Source organism: Stegostoma tigrinum, chromosome 4 (assembly GCF_030684315.1).
Source record: "Stegostoma tigrinum isolate sSteTig4 chromosome 4, sSteTig4.hap1, whole genome shotgun sequence".
In the NCBI taxonomy this organism is placed as follows: Eukaryota; Metazoa; Chordata; class Chondrichthyes; order Orectolobiformes; family Stegostomatidae; genus Stegostoma; species Stegostoma tigrinum.
In genome coordinates, this window is record NC_081357.1 from 65,763,205 (window position 1) to 65,790,064 (window position 26,860).

Here is a 26,860-nt window from a genome sequence, read left to right on the forward strand (position 1 = left end):
AAGCATGAATATAGAATTAAAATGGAGGTGAGCAAGAGAGAACAGAAAGTTGGAGGATAGCACATCCTACCATTAACAGGCAGGGCCTGTAGTGGAAATAATTATGGAAACAGGAGTAGCATTGTTCACGTTGAAGGCAGACCTGGGAATTTCTTGTTGTCACTCTCTAGAAGACTGAAAAGCCCAACAACTAGGTGGGACATTATCTACAAAATACTTGACTTGATGGTCATCCTCCCTGATTTCTGTAAGCAGAAGGAAGGATAGGAATTTCTATGGGATTCTATGGGTTCTATCTCAAGCCAGTTACCAAATTTTAAGTATGGCCCTCTCTAAGAACATCTGGGCTGCAATGACAAGTAATTGAGTGGACTGAGATAACGGGAACCGCAGATGCTGGAGAATCCGAGATAATAAAGTGTGGAGCTGGATGAACACAGCAGGCCAAGCAGCATCTTAGGAGCACAAAAGCCCTTTCGTCGAGCCCCGAAACGTCAGCTTTTGTGCTCCTAAGATGCTGTTTGGCCTGTTGTGTACATCCAGCTGCATACTTTGTTAATTGAGTGAACTGTCTGGGATCACCTCTGTTGCTCCATTACCTTGACAATGCAGCCTGGCATTATTTAGAGACACAGCTCTTATTTTAACATCTTGAGGGAAGCTAAAGAACCCATAGCAATGCAGAATGGGGAAGGCTGTTGGTTTAATTGGTGTCGTATCCCATTTATCCGATTTCTTTTTGGCAAAACCATTGTTACTTGATACAAATTTTAAGAAAGTTAGCTCCTGTGTATTCAACTTGTCCATTCAATACAATATTTTCCTTCAATGACTTTTGGCAAGATTCCCAATAAATGGATTTGATCCACTTTAGTCAACTAAGCTAAACTAGAAACAAATTTCAAATTTATTTATTTATATGAAAATGGTATTCTCAAATCATGGTTTCCCTAGCGGCCTAGGCTTATTCCTAATTCTGTCAACATTTTTCAAATTATTTTATATGTACGAAAATAATTTCGATCGGTTACCTTTGTGAAATGCGGTCAAAGATGAGAAAGTTAGTATTAAAATATCCAATTACATGACTCAAATTATGTTCAATATTATAACTCTATAGTACTGAACATTATCATTGATCAGACGTTATCAATGGTCAGGCCTATCATGACCTGTTTAACATTTATAACGTTTTGCTGATAAATTCATTATCTCATGTTTCAGTCAAGTTACCTTGAAGACACAAAAAGAAACTGAATATCTCAATTTTGAGACATTGTGATACAGACATGAATCACTGGAAAGTTTTTTAAGTGAAATTATACCAACAAAGTTTTTAGGTGAAAAGCATAACTTAAAATCAAAATTAATTTTGCTTTATCTATAAATACATGTATTTATAAATATATTTATAATAACGTTTATGCAATTTTTATATATTTACATATAAATATTTATAGAAATACCTACGTTTTAATACTTTGGGTTTGGTAGTAGTGACAGCATCCTTCTTTTCTGCAAAAATGAAAAACAAAAGCAAATGTTAATTTCCCAGTAAGAAGGTAGTATTTACAAATGGTAATTTACAAATGGGGTAATTTCTCCCCATCTTTGCCTCCCAACCAAGCGCAACAAGATCAATTACGAACAATTGCTCGAAACTAACACAAAGTCAGTGCTTTTCAACAGGTCTAAGACACGTGAGATTGTGTGAGATTGACAGTAAGAAGATTCCTGATGTCAAGAGCAAATGACACATTTTCCAACCAATGATCAAAAAGCAAGACAAGATTCACGTTAGCCAGCACTGAGAAGCCTATTTACATGCAGTAACATTTAATTTTTAGTTAGCTTCACCTTGTTGCTGTCCAGTTTCCCATTGCCCCAACTGCTAAATAGAAACTAGATGGTGACAATTCTGAACAGGAAAGTTACAGTGAATACCTGGTGACTCCAGGTCACTGTTTGCTCCTCCAGCCCTCCATCTGGGACCACTCATCAACATCTCAGGGTTTGCTACAAGGAAGCGATCACACGTATACCTCAAACAGCAAAACAAGTTGCTTGTTGGCAAAGCAAGGTGCCAATTTCCCTTTGCCTGATATGTCTGGGGCAATTGACGGGAACTGTACAAGGCAACAGTGGACTGCTCGCAGTTGACCTTTTGCACTGCTGTGCTTTAAAAATGGTGCCAGCACCAGGAATGATTGACAATTCTAGTAGTGGCTAATACTTTGACCTGTGGTGAGAGGGAGAATTTGACAAGTGTGGTGTCATAGGAGCATGGCACACAGGTAATGAGGCCAGTTTTGGAAAATAGCATGAGAAAACTTACCGAGGCTCACGGAAAGAAGCTGTACATGAAACTCACCAGCACTGACGCTACAGCCTATTTCTGATCAAAAAAAAATCAGTCCGCAAACTATATCACAGAATCACAGAACTGTTACAGAGAAGAAGGAGGTCAGCTGGCTCACCATCTTTATACCTACATGGGCTCTTCATGGGCTAGAGTGGTTCAATAAGATGGCTCAGCACCTTCCCTCAGACATTCACTGGATAAAAGGTAAAGTCACTGCAGTTCCAGCGAATCATAAGACTGTTCTCATTAGGGAGAAATGGCTGGCGATGGTTTAACCTGTGGTTCGCCACATCTCAGGTGAGGGGAATAGTTGAGAAGGACACTCTTTCATGGCAACCTCAACCAACACAGGAATTAAACCCTCATTATTGGTGTCACTCCATATTACAAACCAGACACAAAGCCAACTGATCTAAGTGGATACAAGGGTATTTGTTATATAGTTGTGTGCTTTTATTGCTCTTTATCAACATTTTAATTGTGAGTTTCATTTTGTGGATTTAGGCCTGTTTGACGGGAGTGGGGAGTTGATTTTCTACAGATACAGTGGATGCCAAGAAGCTTCGCCTTGAGTTGTCTCAAGTTGAAATATTAGTTCAGCCTGCATTTAGCACAATCTTGGAAAATGAATTAGAGTTTGTGATAGGAACTGCCACTAGTAAGATCAGTAATGAGTTGGTTATCACTTAAATTTCTTTTTTTTACTAACATTATTTGAGGGGGAAGCTAACCTAAAGTGCTTTTAACCAACAATTATTTTTCTTTTTTGTTTCCCTACTCTTCCCCTAAACAACCCATTCAGAAATGTTATTACACACATCGAGAGCAAATAGGACTTTTACCCTGGTCTGTCTGTCCAGGGATAGGGACACTACCACTGCACCACAAGAGGGCCCTCTGCTAGCTGTATTCAGGAATTATTCGATGGCTAACACTTGAACAATAATTGTTTCCAACAGCAACCAGCTGATTGAAACTATGACATTGTAAAATATGTTTGCGTGTAACCAAAGACATCACCTTTTCCTGTTTTAGCTGTAGGAGGTTTGAAGAGAACATATTGGGAGACTTTCTGCAAGACTGTTATCAAATGTTATCAATATATTTTCAGCATTCATCCTGGTAATTCTCTGAGAGCTTAAAAGTAAGTGTTATTGTTCTGCAATTATCCATCAGAGGAGGCTTAAAAACAGTACACAGCAACTTAGATAATGATTGAAACGTCGCTGAAGCAGATGCAATATCCACACAGCAGGAGGTTAATAAGGAAATGGTAATGAGCTACAATGAATCATTATAAATAAAAGCCTGGTATTAAAATCTAGCATCATCAAAATACAGCACAAAAAGTGATTCGTATTATCTGGCATTGATTTGCTGCTGGTGGAATATAATTATTTTCGATTTTGTTTCTATCTTCAGTTAACATTAAACAATCTCTTCAGTATATATACACCATTCTTTCTCAACAATCATTTTCACTCTAAATGTTTCAATGCGAGCCATTCGGCATTGACCACAACACCATACAATCCTGTCATGGCAACCTCTGCAAGACATTTCAAATCATTGGCATGGACACTACCATCACACATGGGAACACCACCCACCACATGCACAGCAGATACCCATGTGACTCAGGCAATGGTCTCCATCTCATACGCTGCAGGCAAGGATGTCCCGGGACATGGTACATTGGCGAAACTGTGCAGACGCTACACCAACAGATGAATGGACACCGTGCAACAATCACCAGACAGGGATGTTCCCTCCCAGCGGGGGAGCACTTCAGCAATTAAGCGTTTCCAGAATTGGCCTCGAATCTTTGTATTAACATCCTCCAAGGCAAACTTTGGGATAGACAACAATGCAGAGTGGCCGGGCAGAGGCCGATAACCAAGTTCATTACCCATGAGGATGGCCTCATCCAGTATCTTGGGTTCATGTCGCACTACAGATGACCCCACCAGACTATAAACACACACACACACATCACAGTTGTATGTAAACAGGTTCTTCTTCACAATGTCCCTGCATTTCTCACCTCAAGTCTTAAAGCCATGTCCAATATTACTTCCTAATTTTAAGTTAATTTTATGTCAGACATGTAAGATATTACCATAAATATTATGACAGATGTAAAAGTTAGCTGCTTACTTGTAGAAAAATTCAATGATACATGGGGTTATTCGTACTGATCAACATTTAAAGTTCTTCTAATCATTCATTATCATTTTAACAGAAACAGCAAGGAAACTGTAAAATACATTTACATGGCTCCCAGGGGTTTCCACAGTTATAGCAGTTAATTTGATAAAAGCCTTTTTTAAAATTCTTTCTTGAATTAAAAGTATAGCTTTCCAATTTTCCAAGACATTTTCAAAATCAAGAAATTAGAAAAAATTCAACTAATGCATCCATTATATCTACACTTATTTATATAAAGACCAGAGATGCATGCCATCAGGTCTTAAGAACTTGTCAGTCTTTAGTCAACTAAGTTACCCTGGTACTTCTTCTCTAGTGATAATAATTTATCAAATTTCTTCCTCCTTTTTGCATTTGTTCTCCATTATCCATTGGATGCATTCTATGCCTTCTATCATGCAGACTGATAGAAAATATTTGTTGAACGTCTCTGCCAATTCTCATAGATATTTATAAGGCTCTACAGTACACAATGAAAAACCTATGCACCTACATGCCAATTAGGAGCTGGAGTAGTCATTAATCCTTCAATCCTGCTCCTGAATTGATAGTATCATGGCTCAAATAATTAAGGTCTCAACTACACTTTCCAGCCAACACCATTATCCTTTGACTCTCTTGGTAGTCAAGAATCTATCCAACTTGCTCTTAATTGTCTTGTCTCCACTGCTCCCTGGGGAAAAGAAGGCATTTCACAGGCTCAAAATCCTTTGGGAGAAAGATTTTACTCATCTCAATCTTTGATGGAAGACACTTTTTTAGACAGTGTCCCTTATTTTCATTCTGTTGCACAAAAGGAAAAAATTATTTCAGCGTTCATCCTGTCAAGTCCCTTTATACATCCAAACGTGAACTGTTATCCTGGCCCAATTTATCCAGCCTTCTCTCATAAGATAGCACCATCAGCCCAGAAATCAGACAAAGTGAATTTTCTCTGATTTGCTCTTATACAATAAATCCTTTTTTAAATGCGGAGATCAAAATTGTATATAGTGCTCTAATTATAATCTCACTAATGATCTGAGACAAAACTTCTCTACGTTTATATTCCATTTCATCTGCGAAACATTTCAACATTCTGCATGCTAACATTTATAATTCATGTACCAGGATACATAGAACACTCTAAACTTCAGAGTTCTGCAATCTCTCTCCAATTTAATTATATGTTGCTTTTCTTTATTCCTATAAAAATGGTCTTTCTTATCATATTTTGCACTATTTTTGCTCTGTTACTTTAAGTATCTATACCCATTTGCACTCTCCTTAGGTCTTCTTCATAACACAGCCTCTTGCTGATTTAGTGGCTTTAGCAAACAGAGCAACCATATTTTCAGTGATAATGGGAACTGCAGATACTGGAGAATCTGTGATAACAAAGTGTAGAGCTGGATGAACACAGCAGGCCAAGCAGCATCTTAGCACCACAATAGCTGACGTTTCGCGTCTAGACCCATCATCAGAAAAGGGGGAGGGGGAGTGGGTTCTGAAATAAATAGGAAGAGAGGGGTAGGGGATCGAAGATGGATAGAAGAGAAGATAGGTGGAGAGGAGACAGACAAGTCAAGGGGGCAGGATGGAGCCTGTAGAGGTGAGTGTAGGTGGGGAGGTAGGGAGGGGATAGGTCAGTCAGGGGAGGACAGACAGGTCAAGGGGGCGGGATGGTGTTAGTAGGGAGAAAATGGAGGTGCTGCTTGAGGTGGGAGGAGGGGATGGGTGAGAGGAAGAACAGGTTAGGGAGGTGGGAATGAGCCGGGCTGGTTTTGGGATACAGTAGGGGAAGGGGAGAATTGGAAGCTTGTGAAATCCACATTGATACCATTGGGCTGCAGGGTTCCCAAGCAAAATATGAATTGCTGTTCCTGCAACCTTTGGGTGGCATTGTTGTGGCACTGCAGGAGGCCTAAGATGGACATGTCATCTAAGGAAAGGGAGGGGGAATTGAAATGGTTCACGACTGGGAGGTGCAGTTGTTTATTGCAAACCAAGCGTAGGTGTTCTGCAAAACGGTTCCCAAGCCTCTGCTTGGTTTCCCCAATGTAGAGGAGGCCACAACGGGTACAGCGGATGCAGTATACCACATTGGCAGATGTTCAGGTGAACATCTGCTTGATGTGGAAAGTCTTCTTGGGGCCTGGGATGAGCGTGAGGGGGGAGGTGTGGGGGCAAGTGTAGCACTTCCTGCGGTTGCGGGGGAAAGTACCAGGTGTGGTGGGGTTGGAAGGGAGGCACAGAGAGAGTGGCCCCTCCGGAAAGCAGACAAGGGTGGGGGATGGAAAAATGTCTTTGATGGTGGTGTCAGATTGTAGGTGGCGGAAGTGTCAGAGGATGACACTTTGGATCCGATGGTTGATGGGGTGGTATGTGAGGATGAGGGGGATTTTCTTATGGCGGTTTTTGCGAGGACGGGATGTGATACACCTCCTCCCACCCACTTTCCTGCAAAGATTCCATGCCCTATTCCCAATTCCTTCGCCTCCACCGCATCTGCTCCCAGGATGAGGCATTCCACTTCCATACATCCCAGATGTCCTCATTCTTCAAGGGCCGCAACATCCCCCCGCAGTGTTCGAGAATGCCCTCAACCATGTCTCCTGCATTTCCCGCAACTCATCCCTCACACCCCGTCCCCACAATAACCGCCAAAAGAGAATCCCCCTCGCTCTCACATACCACCCCACCATTTATACAAATGATTTGTGTGTGAGTGTAGGAGGTGTGGTCAGTAAGTTTGCAGATGACACCAACATTGCTGGTGTGGTGGGGAGTGAAGAAGGTAACCTCAGAGTCATCGAATGGCTGAGGAGTGGCCAATTTAGACAAGTGTGAAATTTTGGAAAGGCAAATCTCGGCAGAACTTATACACTTAGTGGGAAGGTAGTGGGGAGGGTTGCCAAACAAAGAGGTTTTGGGGTGCAGGTTCATAATTCCTTGAAGGTGCAATCTCCTCCCACATAAAGCTGCACCCCCATTTCCTTTCTACTAACCTCATCCCGCCCCCTTGACCTGTCCATCCTCCCCGGGCTGACCTATCCCCTCCCTACCTCCCCACCTACACTCACCTCTACAGGTTCCATCCCCGCCCCTTTAACTTGTCTGAATCCTCTCCACCTATCTTCTCCTCTATCCATCTTCGATCTGCCTAACCCCTCTCTCTATTTATTTCAGAACCCTCTCCCCCTCCCCTTTTCTGATGAAGCAACCGTATTTTCAACCCATTTATCTAGGTTACTGATATAGAGTGCAAATAAAAGAAGGCTAAGCACTCATCCCTGTGATAACTCCCACCTTGCCAAACTAAAAACGATGCATTTATTTTTTACTATCTGTTTCTTGTTAGCTACCAGTCCTCTATCATAGCAGATAAGTTAGCTCCTATATCATGATGTCTTATTCTATGTGGTAACATTCATTGTTGCACCTTGGTATATACCTTCTGGAAATCCAAGTACACCATATCTACAAATTTCCCTTTATCACTTTCTTTCCTGAAAGAACTTTAAAAAGAATTAGTAAAACACAATTTCCCTTTCAGAAAGCCAAATTCGCTCTGCTTGATTGTACATATTGAGATTTTCTAAGTACTATAACCTTCTAAATAATAGATTGAAGCATTTTCCTGATTATAGACATTAACTGATCTGGCATTTCTGTCTCTCTTCTTTCGTCAATAGAGAGTTACATTGACTATTTTCCAATCTGATGGGACCTTGATCCTTTCCAGAATCTAGGGAAGCAGAGGAGTTTTTCGGATTTAATTTTTATTATTTTCCAAGTTTTCTGATGCAGAGTCTAGGCCCCAGACATCATCTTTTATGCTCAGAAGATGCTACTTGGCCTGCTGTGTTCATCCACCTCCAAAATTTGTTATTCCTTTCTCCTGAAGACTAATTGCTTCTGGATTATTGACAATTATTTCTGTGATGTTATGGCTATCCTCTAAGTGACAACTGATGCAAAATAACCCTGGAATTTGGCCACCATTTCCTTATTTCTATTATTAGTCCCCTTGTCTGTCTCTAAATTATCAATCCTTACTTTAGGAATGTTTTTTTTTAAATACCTGTAGAAAATCTTACTATCTGTTCTTTTAATATTTCTCATCAGCGTGGTCATACTGCAATTTCTCCCCTATTTTTAGCCTTTTTTTGATTGTATTTTATATTTTGTACAACATTGACCGGCCACTTTTTCTGACAATTTAATCCTATCTTTAACTTTCTTAGTTAGCAACAGATGGTGTGCCCTTCCCCTAGAGCCTTTCTTTCTCATTTTTGCCAAATGTTATTAAATAACTCCATAAATGTTAATCCCTGCATCTTTACAAATCTATTCTGTAATCAAAATTACTGGTTTACTTTAGTCAACTCTGTCTTCATATCCCCATAATTACCCATATTTGGTGGCTATGTCATTTTCTGTAAGGACATCTGCTGTGAACAAACAGCATAAGACCAGTAGCTTTTAACAAATTGATAGTTTTCCTTGAAAACAAAAATGCTGGAGATCACGGGTTTGGCAGCATTCATGGTGGGAAAGCAAGTTAATGTTTTGAGTCTAGATGACTCTTCATCAGAGCTGAAGTGAAGTATGGGGAGGACAGTATTTATGCAATAGTGGGAGGGGAGGGTTGGATGTTGGGAGAGAAAGGATGCTGACTGTTCTGATTAAGTAATTGGAATGTGAGAATAGCAAAACAATATTGAGCCTGGAAGGTTGAAAAGTGGATTCAATATTGAGTTCAACACCTTCAAACTGTGAACTAATTCCTTCTCTTTCTTATATCTTTGTTTGTTATATTGTCTGTCACTACGTCCTCTCTCCCCTCGCCCAACTTCTGTGAGACTGTCTGTCCTTTCCAGTCTTAATCAATATAGTGTGGAGCTGAAGGAACACAGCAGGTCAGGCAGCATCAGAGGAGCAGGAAAGTCAACATTTCAGATCTACCCCCTTCATCAGGCAGCTAAACACACTATTATTCAGCCATTCTCTATTCCAATCACTTAATCTGAACTATCAACATCCTTTCTCCCCCCAGTACTCCAAACGCACCCCGACCTCCACTATTATGTAAATGCTGCCCCCTCAACACCTCACTTCAGCTCTGTTGAAGAGTCGTCTAAACTTAAAATGTGACCATGTTTACTGTTCATGGAGGCTGCCTGCCCTGCTGTGATCTCCAGCAATTTTTGTTTTCAATACAGATTCCAGCTTCTGCAGGAATTTGCTGCTGATACTTCCCTTTCATTCTTAGCCATGCCTTCCAATTTCTTATTTTTCTCAGTTTCGTCAAAGAAATGAAAACTCCTTATGGGTTTTTCCATTGCTTTTCAGAATTTTTGTTTTCCCATTGTAATAATATATGTTATTCACATACCACTATATTTCACTGACATACTTTGCTTTGTTCCAGCATTAGCGGATTTCTTCCATTTGATTTGCTCAGTGTCTTGATCTAGGAGCGATTAAACCAATAACTGACTCAGGAAATCTGGCAAATATCGGCACTTTTCCACTCATGAAAAGTTATCACTATAGTCGGATTTTAGATTGATTTTTACTAGAACAGCAAATTTGTTCACCACCCTCTCTTTGTTACTCGACTTCTGAAAGCAAAGAAGCAGGAGAGAGGGAGCAAGGGAAAGAAAGGAATGAAGAAATCAAAGGAAAGTCGATTTGAGTGCTACTCCTTGCAAATATAGCACTTCACTTACTTGATGCATTCATGGATTACAGACCATTTGATCTCGAAATGTCCTCTAGAGTGGTTTGAAGAAAGACAATTGTATAAAAGCTGGAAGTTGTGGTAAGCTTCACAGCCAAAAAGAGAGCTATCTCCATGATAGATGCTGTACGCTAGTCAAATGGTGCAACTCAATGTCAGCTTCTCAAGTGAATTTTAAGGCTGTGTGGACTAGTGTGGTCTCATAGTGTGAGGAATTTTATATGTGCATTGGAGTATAAGCAGGTGGAGACTAATGCCGAATGATGAAGCTGAGAAAAATAAGAAATTGGAAGGCATGCGCACCAACTATTTATATTCCCTCATGAACTCACTACCTTGTCTAATCTATGAGGCCAGAAATTAATTCTCATCTTCATTCATTTGTTTGCATCACCTTCAATTCAGCAGTCAGTGACATTTATTTCTATTTGAACGTGATCAGAAATGATGCCTTTCATGGCAGCAGAAGTTAATCATGAAAATAAAATGCAACCAAATGCCATCTTGTTGATAAATGCCCTCTAGCTCAATACATGTAAAAGGTTCCAACATCAGAAAGGTAAGTCACTGAGTAAGGCATGCACCCCACTTGTGTAAGTGTGACTAAGGGATGAGTAACAGAATGGTCATCGACAGGTTCAGACCAGTGTACATGAATTCAAGCCTCACCATGAAAGCCTGTAAACTTTAAACTCAATTCACTCATAAACCTGGAATGAAATGTTAGTTTCATAAAACTATTATTAAAGTATTGAATTGTCATAAGAATCAATGTGTTTCATTTATGTCCCATGGGAAGGAAAGTTTCTGTCTCTACTTGGCCTGGCCTATGTGCAACTCCAGATCAGTTTGGTTGACTCTTAACTGCCCCTGATATGTCTAGTGTTTACTGTCACCTACCCAAGGACAACTAGGGCTTACTATTGAACACTAGCCTAGGCAGCGAAGCTCACATCCCACCAATGAAAGAAAGATAAAGCAATGGGGTACTGCTGCAAACTGCACAAAGCAAGTGAAATTGACATGTATGTGATTCCCCTAATTAAAATAATAAAAACACAACGCATCTGTGGAGAGAGAAACACTTAACATTTCAGTTCTGATGAAAAAGGTTACAGACACAAAATGTTAATAGCTTCTCTCAGCACAAATTAATTGCCAAACCTACTGAATGTTTCCTGGTACATTTGGCTGCCCTTATCCCAGTTCTGATCTTATTGCTTAGTAAAGCTCATGTCATCACTGCAGCCTCGCAAAATCTAAACTATAATTTGGTTCAAAATATTGACAATGAATTTAAGTGACTTTTGTTATAAAATGCACATTCATTTTGTTTGCATTGACATTGAACAGATAAAAGTATACATTACAGCCAAAAAATAGAGACATTTTGTACCTAATTAACAAGTCAATTTGCCGTTGATTGTGAGTCACAGTACACACTGTTATTCTGTGTCACAACAGAATCTTGCCTCATCTTAATTTCAGCAGTTGCGTCAAGGAAGTTAGATTTTTTCTTCCACTCTAAATGTACTTCCGATCTCAGAGGGGACAGGCTGGAGTTATTCCTGCCCCAGGATCATTTCACAAAATGATCAAAATGTCAATTAATCCTGTGTTCAAGTCAACTTAACAAATAGAAGACAGAGTTGTGGATGACACAAGAAAAATTGGGAAGATAAAGGGTGAAAATGATGCAAAGAGTCGACATAGGGATATAGACAAGTTAAGCGAGGAGGCAAAAACTTGGCAGGTGGAAAATAATGTAGGAAAATGTGAGGTTATGCATTTTGAAAAGTTCATAAGAATAATGTTCAAGAAGAATAGATGAGCTGGTTATTAAAGACTGCACTGAGCACTTGGGGATCCTTGCACTTGAATCACAAAATCTAGGATCCAAGTTCAGCAGGTTAGGGAAAACAAAATGGAATGTTTGTCCTTGTTTCAAACAAAATGGAATATAAAATAGGGAAATCTTGCTAAACCTATACATTGCACAGTCAGACCACATCTGTAATACTGTGAAATGTTATTGGCCCCTTTATCTAAAGCAAAATTTGCTGGCATTTCAGTAGTCTAGTTCACAAGGTTTATTCCAGGCATCAGGAGAGATTCAGTAGATTAGGCCTCATTAGAGTTTGGAAGAATGAGATGTGACCTTATTAAACATATACAATTCTTAGGGGACTTGACAGAGATGTGGAGAGCTTGTTTCTACTCGTGCGAGAGACTAGGACCAGTGGGCATAATTCACCAGAAGAGGTTGCCCATTTAAGATAGAGATAAGGAGAAATTTTCTTTTTCACAAAGGGTAGTGAATCTGAGAACTTTTTACTGCAGAAACCTGTAGAGGTTGGGTCATTAAGTCTGTCAGGGCTATGATAGACAGATTTTTCATCAGTAAGAAAGTGAGCAGATTGCCTTACATGGGAAGGTTAGATAGTCTCAGCCTGTATCCTCAAGAGTTTAGAGGAGTCAGAGGTGGCTTAAATGGAATGTATAAGATCCTGAGGGGACTAGATTGATTGATTCATTCATTCATTCATTTTATTGTCATGAGTACCAAAATAGAGTGTAAAGCTTTGTTTACAAATGGTACAGGCAGATCACAGCAAGCAAAGGATGCACAGTTCGAAAGGAGTTCAAGGCATACAGGTTATGTTATTTGAGGCTGCAGTCCATTTAACAATCTGATAATAGCCAAAAGGAAACTGTCCCTGAACCTGCTTGTGTGTGTTTTTAGGCTTCAGTATCTTCCGCCTGACAGAAAAGGTTGTAAGAGGTCAATATCAGGGTGCAATGAGTCTTTGATGATGTTGGCCACCTTTCTGCGGCAGCGAGCCATGTAAATGGATGGAAGGAAGGCTGGCTTCCGTAATGGTCTGGGCTGTGTACACAACCTTCTGTAGTTTTTTACTGTCCTGGGCAGAGCAGTTGCTGTACAAGGCCGTTATGCACCTGGACAGCATGCTTTCAATGGTGCGTCTGTAGAAGTTGGTGAGGGATCTTATGGACACACCCAATTTCCTGAGCCACCTGAGGAAAAAGAGATGTTGTTGTACCTTCTTGACTGTTGCTTCTACATGGCAAGACCAGGATAGGGCATTAGTCATCGTCACTCCAAGGAACTTGATGCTTTTCAACCTCTCGACACCAGATCCATTGAGGTAGATGGCAGTGTGTTCTCCTCCTTTCTTTCTGAAGCCAATGGTCAGCTTTTTAGTTATGCTGAATTTGAGAAACAGATTGTTTTCATTGCACCACATCACTGAGCCCTCTATTTCCCTTCTGTATTTTTACTCATACTTGTTAGCTGTCTGTCCCACTACAGTAGTGTCATCAGCAAACTTGTAGATAGTGTTCATTCAGAATTTGGCTAAACAGTCATGGGTGTACAGGTAGTACAGTAGGGGGCTGAGGACCCGTCCTTGGGGGGTCTCCAGTGTTGAGTGTTATTGTGGAGGAGGTGCAGTAACCTATCCTCACTGTGGTCTGTGGATCAGAAAGTGGAGGATCCAATTACAGAAGGCAGAGTTGAAACCAAAGTGGCAGAGTTTTGAGATCAGTCTGGAGGGGTTAATGTTGCTGAAGGTGGAGCTGTACGTAACATGCACGAGTCTGTTGATGGTGCCGTTAACCTCCAAATATTCCAGGGATGAGGGCAGGACTCAGGATATGGCATCCTCTGTGGATCTGTTATGTCAGTAGGCAAACTGTAGCAAATTGAAGGCAGGTTGGGAGATTGGAGTTGATAGGAGACTGGAGTTGATGTGATGGGATTGTTGCTTGAAAGGATGTTTTCTCTGTTGCAGAGTCACAGTTTAAAAGTAAGAAGGCACCTATTTAAAGCAAAGATAAGGAAACCTTTATTTTCAGAGTGCTGTAAGTCTTTGGAATTCCTTTCCTCAAAAAGTAGTGGATGTGAAATCTTTAAATATTTTTAAGGTATAGGTAGATCAACTCTTGATTACCAAATGGAATGAAAGGCTATTATGGATATGTAGTAATGTAGAGTTGTTGTTTGAATGTAATCAACCATGATCATATTGAATGGAGAACTAGGCTCAGTGGACCGAGTGGCCTACTCTTTTTCCTTGTTCACACTTTTGTAAGAATCAAGGTTTATGGGGCAGCACGGTGGCTCAGCAGTTAGCACTGCAGCCTCACAGTACCAGGGACTCAGGTTCGATTCCAGCCTCGGGTAACTGTCTCTGTGGAGTTTGCACCTTCTCCCCGTGTCTGCGTGGGTTCCCTCTGGGTACTCCAGTTTCCTCCCACAGTCCAAAGATGTGCAGGTTAGGTGGATTGGCCATGTTAAATTGCCTGTAGTGTTCAGGGGTGTGTGGGTTGAAGGGGGATGGGTCTGGGTGGTATGCTTCAAGGGTGGTGTTGACTTGTTAGGCTGAAGGGCCTGTTTCCACACTGTAGGGAATCTAATCTTGTGGAGATAAGGAAGGAAAGTGGAATTGAGGATCATCAGATCAGCTATGATCTCATTGAATGGTAGAGCAGACTCAATAGGCTGAATGGCCTACTTCTGTTCCTGTGGTATTGGTCTTCTGGTCTTAGTAAGTTTGGCCCCGCTCAGGATCCAAACGTAGCACCTTATAGAAATGTTGCTTCCATTAGGTGAGACCACACCTGGAATATATTATGCAGTTTAGCTTTCCTTATCTGTGGAATGATGTTCTTGCTGTAGAGTGAATGCAATGAGGGTTTGACAGACTGGCTCCTAGGACGGCAAGGCTGGAGTATAAAAAGTTAAATCAGGATTATTTTCATGTAGATCAAAAGAATGATGCAGGCCTCATAGAAAGCTACAAAAAAATCTAACAGGATTATTCTAGGGTCCGTGCAGAAAGGATGTTCCTGACAACAGAATCAAAGGTCACAGTCCGATGATATGGAGTAAACCATTTAGGACAGAGATGAGGAGAACTTTTTTTTCACCAAGACAGCCATGAGCAGGTGGAATTTGCTGCTTCCAAAATCAGTTGAGGCCAAAGCATTGTATGGTTTCCAGGAGGAGTTGGATATCACACTTGAGGCTGAAGAACTTAAAGGTTAAGGCAGAAAAGTGGCAATAGGCTATTGAGTTGGATGGTCAGTTATGATCATAATGAAGTGCTGAATAGACAACTCATGCTCTATTTTCTATGTTTCTACATTTAAGAGGGCCAACTGGCTAGTTAGTAACAATTCATTGTCAGTAATGGGCCAGTTGATTAACTTGTCAGTGCCTCTTTCCCAATCACCCTTTTCAGCACTCAAGATGACAAATGCAGTTAACTTATGCCACCCTGCCCTGACCCTGAGTATCCAATAAGGTAAGAAATGGCAGTCACAAGCACCAGTTTTGCCTTATGTCAGAAGACCAGCCCTGCTGGCCCACATTACTACTTGCACACCAAGGATTTAAGTCACTATGTGCTTAAATGCATAACTATGGTAAATTCTTGACTACATTGTGGCTGCAACATGACAATTTTAACCTTACCTCCACTGAACCACTATAAAAAGACCTAAAATCCAACTAATAATGACTATACATTCAGTAAGAAATGGTCAAACTTAAGTCAAGAAAATCAGGATAGAAGTGATAAAGATTTGAAAAAAATTCTCATGCTACAGTAACCCTCTATTCTCCCATCCCAACCCCATATTATTTTAAGGATTTGGATGACTTAAATAACCCACATCAAAAATTTGTGCAGCAAAAATGTCAGAACTGCCACTATGGACTGAGTATGTGGATGATTAGTTGGCAACTTGAGTTTTTTTGAATTATTGCCAAGTTAGTTTTCACATTCCTGTCCTTGCATTTTCCCTCAGGAAAATAAAAAACTTTTCAGTTAATTGAAATAAAATCAATAAGCACTGGAAGCACACAACAGATCTCTCAGTCACTGTAAGGAGAATAGATGAGATAAAGTTTCAGGCTAATTCTTCTTTAACAAAAAAAATTCTATCTTAATTGTAATGCTCATATATTTCAGGCATTTTATGTTCTTACTTCCAATTTCCTGTGGATTTTCTCTTTCATCTTCAGTCAAACATTAAATATTTTAGGCAGCTTCTTTCAAAGCAGTCCAAAAGAATTTTCATTTTCGTGATTGGCTGTTGATGAAATCACACTCCCTGAACACATACATGGTAATGATTTCATGATTATATCATAATTTATAATGAAGGCAAGCAAGTCTAGCTAGGGGCATTTTTAGTAATCTGCATATTTATGGTGTTCATGGTAATGGATGGTCCACAGAAGTTCAATTCATGAAATATTTGTCATTACTTCTCAGTCTAACACCCACTTCAGGAGTAGTAAATAGGTCCCCAAGTTGAAGAGCTGAAAAATTCCAGATCAGCATTGTCAGAGCTGTCAAGTGTCAACAAGCAAGTTGAAATCTCAAATTGTTTTCACTATTCAACAGATAAGTGTTATTGTTTGGGCAGCTTTTCCATTACACACACTTGGAGAACAGCTGTATGTCTGTGAACTCCAAACAGTTTAGTGATAAGCAGATGTAGGACATGTTTTCAAAAAAACCTGCATAGGTCAGTCCCTGTGCAGTAAATTCCAAGCATTTCACTGTTAGAGGGGAGTGAATGCAACCATTGTGGGTTGATAATATATCATTCTGCCTTTTATAAGCTTTCACTTGATCTTTCACTTAAAGGTCCATGTTGGGTCAATGTAGCTATGTTTACAGATAATACTTACTGAATTATATATTTCAGATGTAATGAATGACTGAACTAATTTTGAACCCAAGCACACATCCCTGCGAGTTTTTCTGTCACAATAATTCAAGAACGATATGACTCAATATCATTTTTTGAAGCATTTTTAAAGAACACATCATACATAGGAATATCATCACCTGCAAATTCCTCTCCAATCTACTCATCCTTCAGACTCACCCTCAAGGCCCTAGAGCTCCCTTACTAACTGCATTTTGGATCCAACTACAGAAAATAGACTGCCATGGTTCAGGAAGGGAGATGACCACTACCTTCTCAAGTATAATTAGGGATGAGCAACAAATGCTAACCCATCTAGCAACACCCATGTGCAAAGAGTGATTTTTTTTGCAAAATCTCAGAACCAGCGATCTTTCACTTTCAATGCAAATATGACTCATAGGAGATCCTTCAACTGTGATATTCACAGCACACTAGTGCTTAAATCTAGGCCAGTACACATGGGTAACTCAGCACAATAGCATCTCAAACCAAGGTTAAACTACCTTTTAATCCTTGTTCCTAAGTATTATTGAAGTAGAATACACAAAACATGGTTATCCCCCAAATGTCTGCCTTTAATTACATCATGTTCACAGTCAGAGATAATTCCCAAGACATTACTGTTCAGATTGTACTGTATTTCTTCCTTTTAAACTTCATTATCAGGCGTGGCATTCCATGCTCTCTCTCTCTCTCTCTCTCTCTCTGACCCCCAGGTAGTCACAGAATTTACATTGCAGTAATCTTTTGAAAATATTGGTAGAGCTAAAATTCAGATGTTCACAGCTGATCCAGCATTATGATCCATGGTCATGCCAAGTGTCATTATAGAGATCCATGGCTGCTTACAACAGAGGTAAATATGAACAGTTAAATTTCAACTTCCATCATCTGATTTTAAAATGCGAGAACTTCACAGGCTAAAATGATTTTTGAAAGGAAAGAAATGTGGACCTAAAGTGACTCTCGTGTATACTAATCACAGATTGAAGCAAATCCAGGAAATCGCTTTGGAATAAAGGAAGGCATTTGAAATGAATTAACCATTTTTTATGTGAAGGCATTGAAATCAAGAAACAGAGCAATTTCCAAGAAATGTGCATTTCCTCGTTAATTTACACTTGTACGACAAATTACATATATTACACTTAAAATGTTGCCTTCAGCTTTCAACTTGAAAATATAAATTGACCCAGTCTTGGGAATACATAATTGAACTATATTTCAGTAGCTGCTTTTGAGTAGCTGAGCAAAGGGAAAGAAAATGAAAATTTCTCTCTCCCTGTTTCTCTCAGCCCCTTAAAAGATAACACTGAATGAAAAACAAATTAGGAAAGAATACTTAGGATATGAGTCAATAACTGAACAACAATGGTCTCAGATTAAAAATTACCATTTCAAGGACTCTAAGGACTTTGAAGCTGTGTAAACCTTTTCTTCCTGTCTGCACCAGACACTATTTTTTTCAACTTAATGCATTTGCTTATGTATATGTTTGATGTCACATTTTATTGCTTTTCTCTTGAGGTTAATCCAGAATAAAATTGCATTTTCCTTCACTCAAGAAAACCTTGTAATTTTCTCCTTTCATATTGTCTATCACTATGCTTATTGAAGGTAACTGGTAATGCAAGGAGACAAATAGTTTTTGCAACTGACTGAAAGGGCGTTGGAAAGAAGTTGTAGCAGGTCTCAAGGGTCAAAGATTCAGACATTATAACATAGCCAGAAATATATTGCCTGTATCAATTCACAGTAGCTCTCAATTTTTAGGACAGTCTATTTCCACTTCTGTAAAATCATCCAACTCTGGTCAACTTTAGTCCTCCTACTGCTGAAAACCTCATTCACTCCTAACTGTCTTTGAACTTCACTATTCCAAAGCACTCCTGGCTGGTCTCTCACACTTACCCGCTGTAAACGCATAATTATCCTGAACTCTGCTGCCTGTGGATTAATTCACGCAAAGTGCTGCTCACTTGCAACCCTGTGCTTGTTGATTTGCACTGACTCGTGGTCAAGCAAAGTTTTGATTTCAAAATTTCTATTGCAGCTACCAGGATTTCTCTTCAGTTTCAAATGCTCCGAATGGTGTGCTTTGCAGCTGAAGTCAACGGCATCATAGTTAGAGAAGGAACTGCATTAGCAACTATCATTTGTAGGTTAAACTTCTCTCCTTTTTCTGCATAAAGATTTTTGGCAGCACTAAAAGCACGCATTTGCTTCAAAATAACTCACATCTTATTGTTACTTCTTGGACTTCAACCACACAGGGATGGGATATAATGAGATCTCCACTGATTTTCATTTTATTTGCTGTTTCACAGTATTGTTTACTTCTGCATATCTTTGTCTTCTTTTCTATTATTTCCACACACACATTTAAGTGCTCCAGTGGTTTCTTTCTATGCTGCTCTATATGAGGTAAGAAAACCTAAGTTGATTCTTCCCTAATTTTCTCTGCCTCTCAGTTGGATGCTGTGCTATTTATTTGCTAGCTAACAACAGCACAGCTACAAACTTCACCTTCTTTTTCAAAGCAATTTTAACTATACGCTCTTCTGCACTAAATTAACAATTTAAGATGTCTAGTGACAGAAAATGAATTCTGTTTCCACGCTAAAAACATTGTACCTCTCTGCCTTCGGATTTTCACATATTTATGGCACAGAATTGCTATGGTGCAGAACGAGGCCATTCAGCCCACTGTCCCCACACTGTCTCATTAAAAGATCATCACTACCCTCGTGCCACTCTCCTGCTTTATCTCCATGCTCTTGCACAATTATTTTTATTTTGAAAACTTCAATTGAACTGACCTCCATCACACTTCCAGGCAGTGAGTTTCATGCCCTAACTACTCTGTAAGCGAAGAGGTTTTTCCTTACCCACTCTTCCATCTTTTGCAGATCACTTTAAATCTATGCCATCTTGTTATTGTTTCTTTTATGAGGGGTAACTGTTTCTCCCCATCCACCCCAACCAGTCTATTCACAATTTTATAAACCTCTATCAGATTTTCTCTCTGCCTTTTTCTCTCTAAGGAGAACAGTCCAACTTCTTCAATCTATCCTCAGAACTTAAGTTCCTCATCCCTGGAACCATTCTTGTAAACTACCTTTGCACTCTCCAAAGTGAGCGTTCATTCCTATAATTTGGTGCCCCTGAATTGTACACAATACTCTTTCTGAGGTCTAACAAGTATCTTATACTTAAACAAAAAGAAGATATTTGCAGCATCCTGAGAAAGCAAGCCAGTTTCGACACAAATATCTGCTTACTGTTTTCAGTTAAATTGCACAGCTTAAGATATTAGGATTTTGGGAGTTGACTATGTTAAAAAAAACTAAAAATAATTATTTTCGTTTGATGTCTTTTCTTGAAATTTTGAGACTACTGCTGCATTGCCGCTGATATTTTGCAATGCGTTCATTCAACTGGATTACCCTTCAGAGGAGGGAAAATTAATTGGTGAAAGCATTTGGGCCATAGGTATATCCTTTCCTGCCAGTAGCCCCATTGTCGGAATCTCTGGTGCCACTGAGCCCCCTTCCTGTGGAGAACTGCATCTGTGGAGCTGGTATCCTATGCATTGTGGCTCAGCGGTGCTCTGCTGGTGAAAACATGCTGGCTATGCTGCAAAATCTCAACTGATTAAGGCTTTAAGAATGAAAACAACCTTCATTCAGTGGCACATAACCTGCTTTCCAGCGTTTCTTGGGTAACCTCCACAGTGGTAGAAAGTTATTGAGGAACCTTTTCGTGCAACTCCCCCTGTTCTCTGACTCTGTTTACTCTTAGCCTATCACTATGAGATGAGAAAATTCATCCCTTGGCTTCCAGTCTTTGTAACTCGGCAGTAAGAATAGCCAGATGCTGCATTATTTTGAGCTTGTATTGCTGTCTAGTATGCACTGTCTTCCAAGTACAGTTGCTAAGTGATGTATTTCTTTCAGTGAAAGACATCATTTACAGTCCTTCAGCTTCTTTAAAAAAACTTGTTTGTGGGATGTTAATAGCCAGGGCAGCAGTTACTGCCCATCCCTAATTGCCTGAAAGCAGTTAAGAGTCAACTATTTTGCTGTGGGTCTGGATTCACATGTAAGGCAGACCTGGGACGGACAATACATTTCCTTCCCTAATGGACAGTGCTAAACCAAATGGTTTAAAATTTCAAGGTCATAATTTGACTTTTACTTTCAGATTTTTATTCTATTCAAATTCCTCCATCTATTGTGGTGAGACCTGTGGCTAGGTGCCCAGAACATTACCTGGATCTTTGGATGAATGGTTTGAAGAGATAGATTTTAATATCTGGGCCACATTGTTCAAAACCATCAGCTCTGTTTCAGTAATATTGCATATTTAAGTAAGAGAATGTAAAGATTCTATGAAATTCAGACAAGTATTAGCTTAACATTGTTAAAGATTGTGTATGTAGGATCAGCGTAACAGGAACATCATTCCTGAAAATTTATTCTCTTTGAATGGAGTGAAGAAGATGTGTTTGCTTACAGACAAGGGTCTAGGCCCGAAAAGTCAGCCTTCCTGCTCCTCTGATGCTGCTTGTCCTGCTGTGTTCATCAAGCTTTACACGTTGTTATCTCTTGCTTACAGACAAGCAGCTTGTAGTGTAAGTCTGAAATGTACGCATAGATATACATCTCAAGCCAGTGATGTTTTAACACCATAACCTTAATGACATGCTGCTAGTCAGCTGGCCATCCAAGATGACTAGAAGGTGTGAGGTGGTTGGTGGGCATTGGCCATCCGCTATCATTAGAAAAATGTTTTCAGGACCTAGGTAGTCATGACAAGAGCTGACTGTTCTCTCAAAAGTGAAGCAGCAGAAGTCCAGACATTGTCTATAAGTCTGAAGGCGTCCAGAATGCTTTATCGCTCCTTGTAGGCCCTGTGCTTATGGTGTTCAATTCATCTCTTACAAGTTCCTCATTCCCCTTGGCTACCCTTCAAATGCCTAAGGCTCTACCACTCCTGTGCGGACTGCTGTTCCTCAGTAGCCACCTTCAATGTTTTGGAGATGGAATGTTCTTTTCCAGCTGTACTCTTCCTGGAGATTTTTTCCTTCTTTATTCATTCATGGAAAGAGCTCATCACTGGCTATGCTAGCATTTATTGCCCTTCCCAGAGGGCAGTTATGAGTCAACCACATTGGGTCTGCTGTCAAATGTAGACCAGGTAAGGATGGCAGGTTCCTTCCCTAAATGACATTAGTGGGTTTTTCCAACAACAATGCTCAGCATTAGACTCTTAAATCCAGATACGTACTGAATTCAATTTGCAGCATCTGCCCTGGTGGGATTCGAACGCAGAACAATACCTGGGTCTCTAGATTAACAGTTCAGTGATAATACCATAGGGTATTCCTCTCCTATAATTATATATTGGATCCAAACAGACATGCCACTGTTCAGAAATCCACACAATGCCAGGGTGTTGAAGAATAATCAACAAGTGAAACTCTTAAAAGTGATTTCTTATGTGAGCCTATCTTGGCTCACTGTCGCTTTAATTTCAAAGGGATAAGCATACATATTGAGCTTTAGGAAGATTTCTGGTACCCTCTTGTACATGATATGGCCTTCACTTGCTTCACCTGGTCTGAGACAGACACAATGAGTAGCATTGGTCATCCTCAAAAGATTCAAAAGTCTTCCAAAGATCCACTGTTAACAAACTATTCACTTGGTTTTTTGGGAGCTTAGTTGAGCTTGAAGAACTGTGCTACACCCTGCCATCACAGCTATCACTGATGCCAGAAATGAAGGTGGATGCACACACTACTAATTCCACATTTTGAAACCAGCTCAGGCCACAAAAGTCTTTGCTCTGGACGAACTGGTCTGTTATGGAAAACATTCTACCCAGGACAGGGTTAAAATGTCAGCAAGTTTGTATTTGTGTCGTAAGGCTCCCACTTCAATCCAGTTGGTGCCTCATCCACTGTTAAAGTCAATGACATTAAAATCAGAAATGGGTGGAATGGAGTTATTTCATTTGAGCCATTCTGTTCCCTTTTGAGCAGAAAGAGCTGAAGTTAACTTTAGTGACGAGATATTTGGGGAGGTGGATAAAAGCTGGGTGAATGGGTCAAGATTTTAAGGTTCACACAAAAGAAAGAGAGAAGTAGAAAGGATTCAACAGCCTGGAATCTGGCTAGTTGGCCTATATGCACACTTTAAGGCTGTTTATTATTTATGCTCACAATAATAAGATTCCAAAAGTTACTATGTATCTGTATTTACATTACATCCCAATATGACAGGTACTACTTAATTGCTCTTACTGTATCATTATAGTGTAAACTTTTAACACCTCAACACACCTTTTGTTAAACTTGTACGATAAAAGTCTAAAGCATTTTAGAAGCTGAACATTGAACATGATTCAAGGATATTCCAAACCAAAAAAAAGTATGTGTTTTAATATTTATCTTATCACTTGATTTTGTTAAATCAGAATGCTTGGCAATGTGGGCATGAGTTATTTCAAATCTTCGGAATGCATTAGACTTCACTTGCTCATTTTGTTTTTATTGTCGTAGGTATTAGATACTAAAGAAGTGTGGACCACACGCCCATATTCCCAATTCTGAATATGAACTTAGAAATTGCATGGCTGGCGAAAATGCATGTTTACTGTTACATAGCATTTCCTTTACAGACGTATTCTAGGCAAGTGAGAAAGGGAAACTGGAGTAAATTCCTTAAAAATACATAAAGGATAAAAATAATTGCACCATTCAATTTTCCACAATTGGTACTTGTGTTTGGATTCCAGGTATTTTACACTCTTAGTGCTGCACTCTGCAGGTTTACAATCCTGCTGGAAAACTGAATCGTAATTATCTCCAAGCCAGCCTTTCATAATGTTACATTGATTACCTTAGTTCCTGGTTTCACTTGAAGGACTTCTCAATTTGTACTTTTTTTTATTTTTAGCATTTAATTCTTGTTCCTCTTGTTGATGTCAGGCCAAGTTAAAGCCTTGAGTCATTCTTCAAAGCCATAATCTAAATGTTTACAGGTTCAAATCAATATTGATTCTGGTCCTCAGAGGTTATTCAGATATTCTTGTAGATTATTGTAATTCAACTTCTTACTGATGTTCGAATTATCTTGTCAGAATTCATTTTTACTGCTGACTTTGATATGTTCAAAATAGTATTTTACATGAGGCTTATATACTAAATAATTCTTATAAAGTTCAAAACAGCATATTTACTTTGTTGATTTACCCTATGTATATCTTCAAGTTTTGTCTTTCACACATATATTTTTGTAATTGTAATCTCAAATGGCCTACCATTAAGTATACTTTTATCAGTTTATCTCTATTACACATATTTGTCTTGCCTTTTCCCTCATCTTTTATTTCACATGATAAGTTGATCATGTATGATCTTGTCCTAAGGTGATCTGTTAGGTCGCAGCTTTATTTCCTGGTTCACATTTATTGTTGGCAGGAATGAGTCATCCCCCAGACTTTCACCAAGTTGGGACAACACTGGAACCTTTAGTGATTTATCAAAAAGTGATCCTTTTGTACATTTGCACCTTCCAATTTTTTAGCATTTAAGCAAAACTCTGCATGTGCTTTTCTCCAACCGATGAGCATAACCTCACATTTTTACACATGACATTCTATCTACTATGTTCTAGCCCATTCACGAAACCCGTCCAAATCCTCCTAAAACTGCTTTACATCTTTGTCATATCACGCATTCGCACTTAACTTTGTACCATCTGCAAACTTAGAAATATTGAATTTAGTCCTCAACTCAAATTTATTGACGTTTATTGTGAACAGCTGGAGCCTAAGCACTGACCCTTATAATACCTGACTAGCCACAGCGTGTCAATGAAAAAACAAACCACTTATTCCTATCATTGTTTTCTGTTTGTTAGTTAATCTTTAATCATGTACATTACCTCTTATCCCATGTGTTTTAATGTTCCTAACCAGTTTCTAAGAGTCATCATGGAAACAGACCCTTCTGTCCAACTTGTCCATGCTAAGCAAGTTTCCCAAACTAAACTAGTCCCAGTCGCCCGTACCTCTCTAAGTCTTTCCTATTCATACACCTGTCCCAGTTTATGCAGCCTTTCCTCATTAAAAACTCTTCAGTTCTGGTAACATCCCTGCAATTCTTGTTGGAGACTTTATAAATAAACCTTCTGAAAATCTAAGTATACTACATCAATTGGCTCTCTTTTCTCAATTTTGTTAGTAACACCTTCAAAATCCTTCAACAAATTTAACAAACATGATTTCCCATTTGCAAGTCCACATTGCTTATGTCCAATCAGATCATTATTAACCAGATGTCTACTTATCTCATCATCTAAAATAAATTCCAGCATTTTTCCCACTACTGACATAAGATTGACTGGTCTGTAATTTCTAGTTTTCTCACCCGCTCACACTGATAACCCACTCCGGTGTGTCTGCTACCTTCTAATCTGCAAAAATCATCCCGAACCATACGTTTTGGAAGATAATCACTCATGCATCGACTACATCTATAGGCAGCTCCTTCAACACTCTGGAATGTAAACCATTAGCCTCATGGTTTTATTGGCTTTGAATCCTATTAATTTCTCTAGTACCATCTTCTTACAAATGCTTATTTTATTCAACTCCTCATTCTCGGCTTCCACATGGATCTCTAGTTCTAGGAAATATCCGTCAACTTCTTTTGTAAACAGACACAAAGTAAGCATTCAACTTTTCTGAAATTTCTGTATTGCCCAGTATAAATTCTCCTGGCTTTGTCTGTAATGGATACACATTCACTTTTCTTCTGTTTTTTGCTAGATTGTCTTCATATTCTATTCTCCCTTTCTTGAAGGGGTTACAGTTTCCATAAGCCATAATCTAGAAAGTCTCTCCTTGTATCTTTGTAGTTCAGTCTATATATATAGTCAGTTGATTTCAAGCAATAAGTGAACAGTGAAAAATGGATATAGTAATGCTTGAAACCATCAACAACACCTTCTCTACTATTGTTTAGCTGTTTCCTGTTAGGGGAGGTCAGCAACTGCACTGTTAACTTATAAAATTGTGTGCAACCTCCTTAATGAGCACCGGGAGTCAATGTAATCGGCAATCTTTCCCTGAATAATCTTCTTGATGACCATTCTAAGGGCAAACCAACTCCCTTAATAAGATGTCATCCTGCATTGACAATCAGCTAAACTGGTGTTACAGTTCAAGACCTCGTCTTACCCAACTCAAAATCAGTGCCTCATTAGTGCCTAATATTTCCAGCAAATAAATTGTTCCCAGTGTCACGGGACCAAATGGAACCAGTGATTATTTTGTACTTTCATATTTTAAGCATTTTCATTGCCACTTCCGATGAATGTGTTTGGACCTAATTTACTGTAGACCTACCATATTGTGTTTAAGCAAGCACAAAAAAAGCTCACATTGAACCTTCATAAATATTCCATTCTCCCAGGCACTCTTAACAGTGTCAAACATCAGCACATTTTCTGAAAATAGCACTCACAATGATTGCAATGTGTAATACTGACTAGTTACATTCTAACCAACTGTGTGAATTATTCTAGACTAATTTTTGCAGAGTCAAGTGTCCCAATCCATCATTAATTGCATATGCTTCAATAATTAGATGCCTCAATAGATAATTATTCCACATCCATTTTGATTTAACACTTTACTAGTCAATAATAGTCATGCCAGACTTTAAAATGAAAAAAGGTTCATGTTTCATATAGAAACTGCCCTAAGAATTGTTGTACACTTGCTTGTTTTCATTATATCAGCACAAA

The 26,860-nt window shown here is 39.3% G+C and overlaps 1 protein-coding gene across 1 annotated transcript in view; it reads right to left on the reverse strand.

Annotated features, from left to right (window-relative positions):
• The window catches only part of trdn (triadin), a 433,668-nt gene that overhangs the window by 235,006 nt on the left and 171,802 nt on the right, over positions 1 to 26,860 (reverse strand). Inside the window, exon 12 of the mRNA XM_059645698.1 lies at positions 1,471 to 1,515. Coding sequence (XP_059501681.1) covers positions 1,471 to 1,515 — 45 coding nt within the window. The remainder of the gene's footprint in view (positions 1 to 1,470; positions 1,516 to 26,860) is intronic.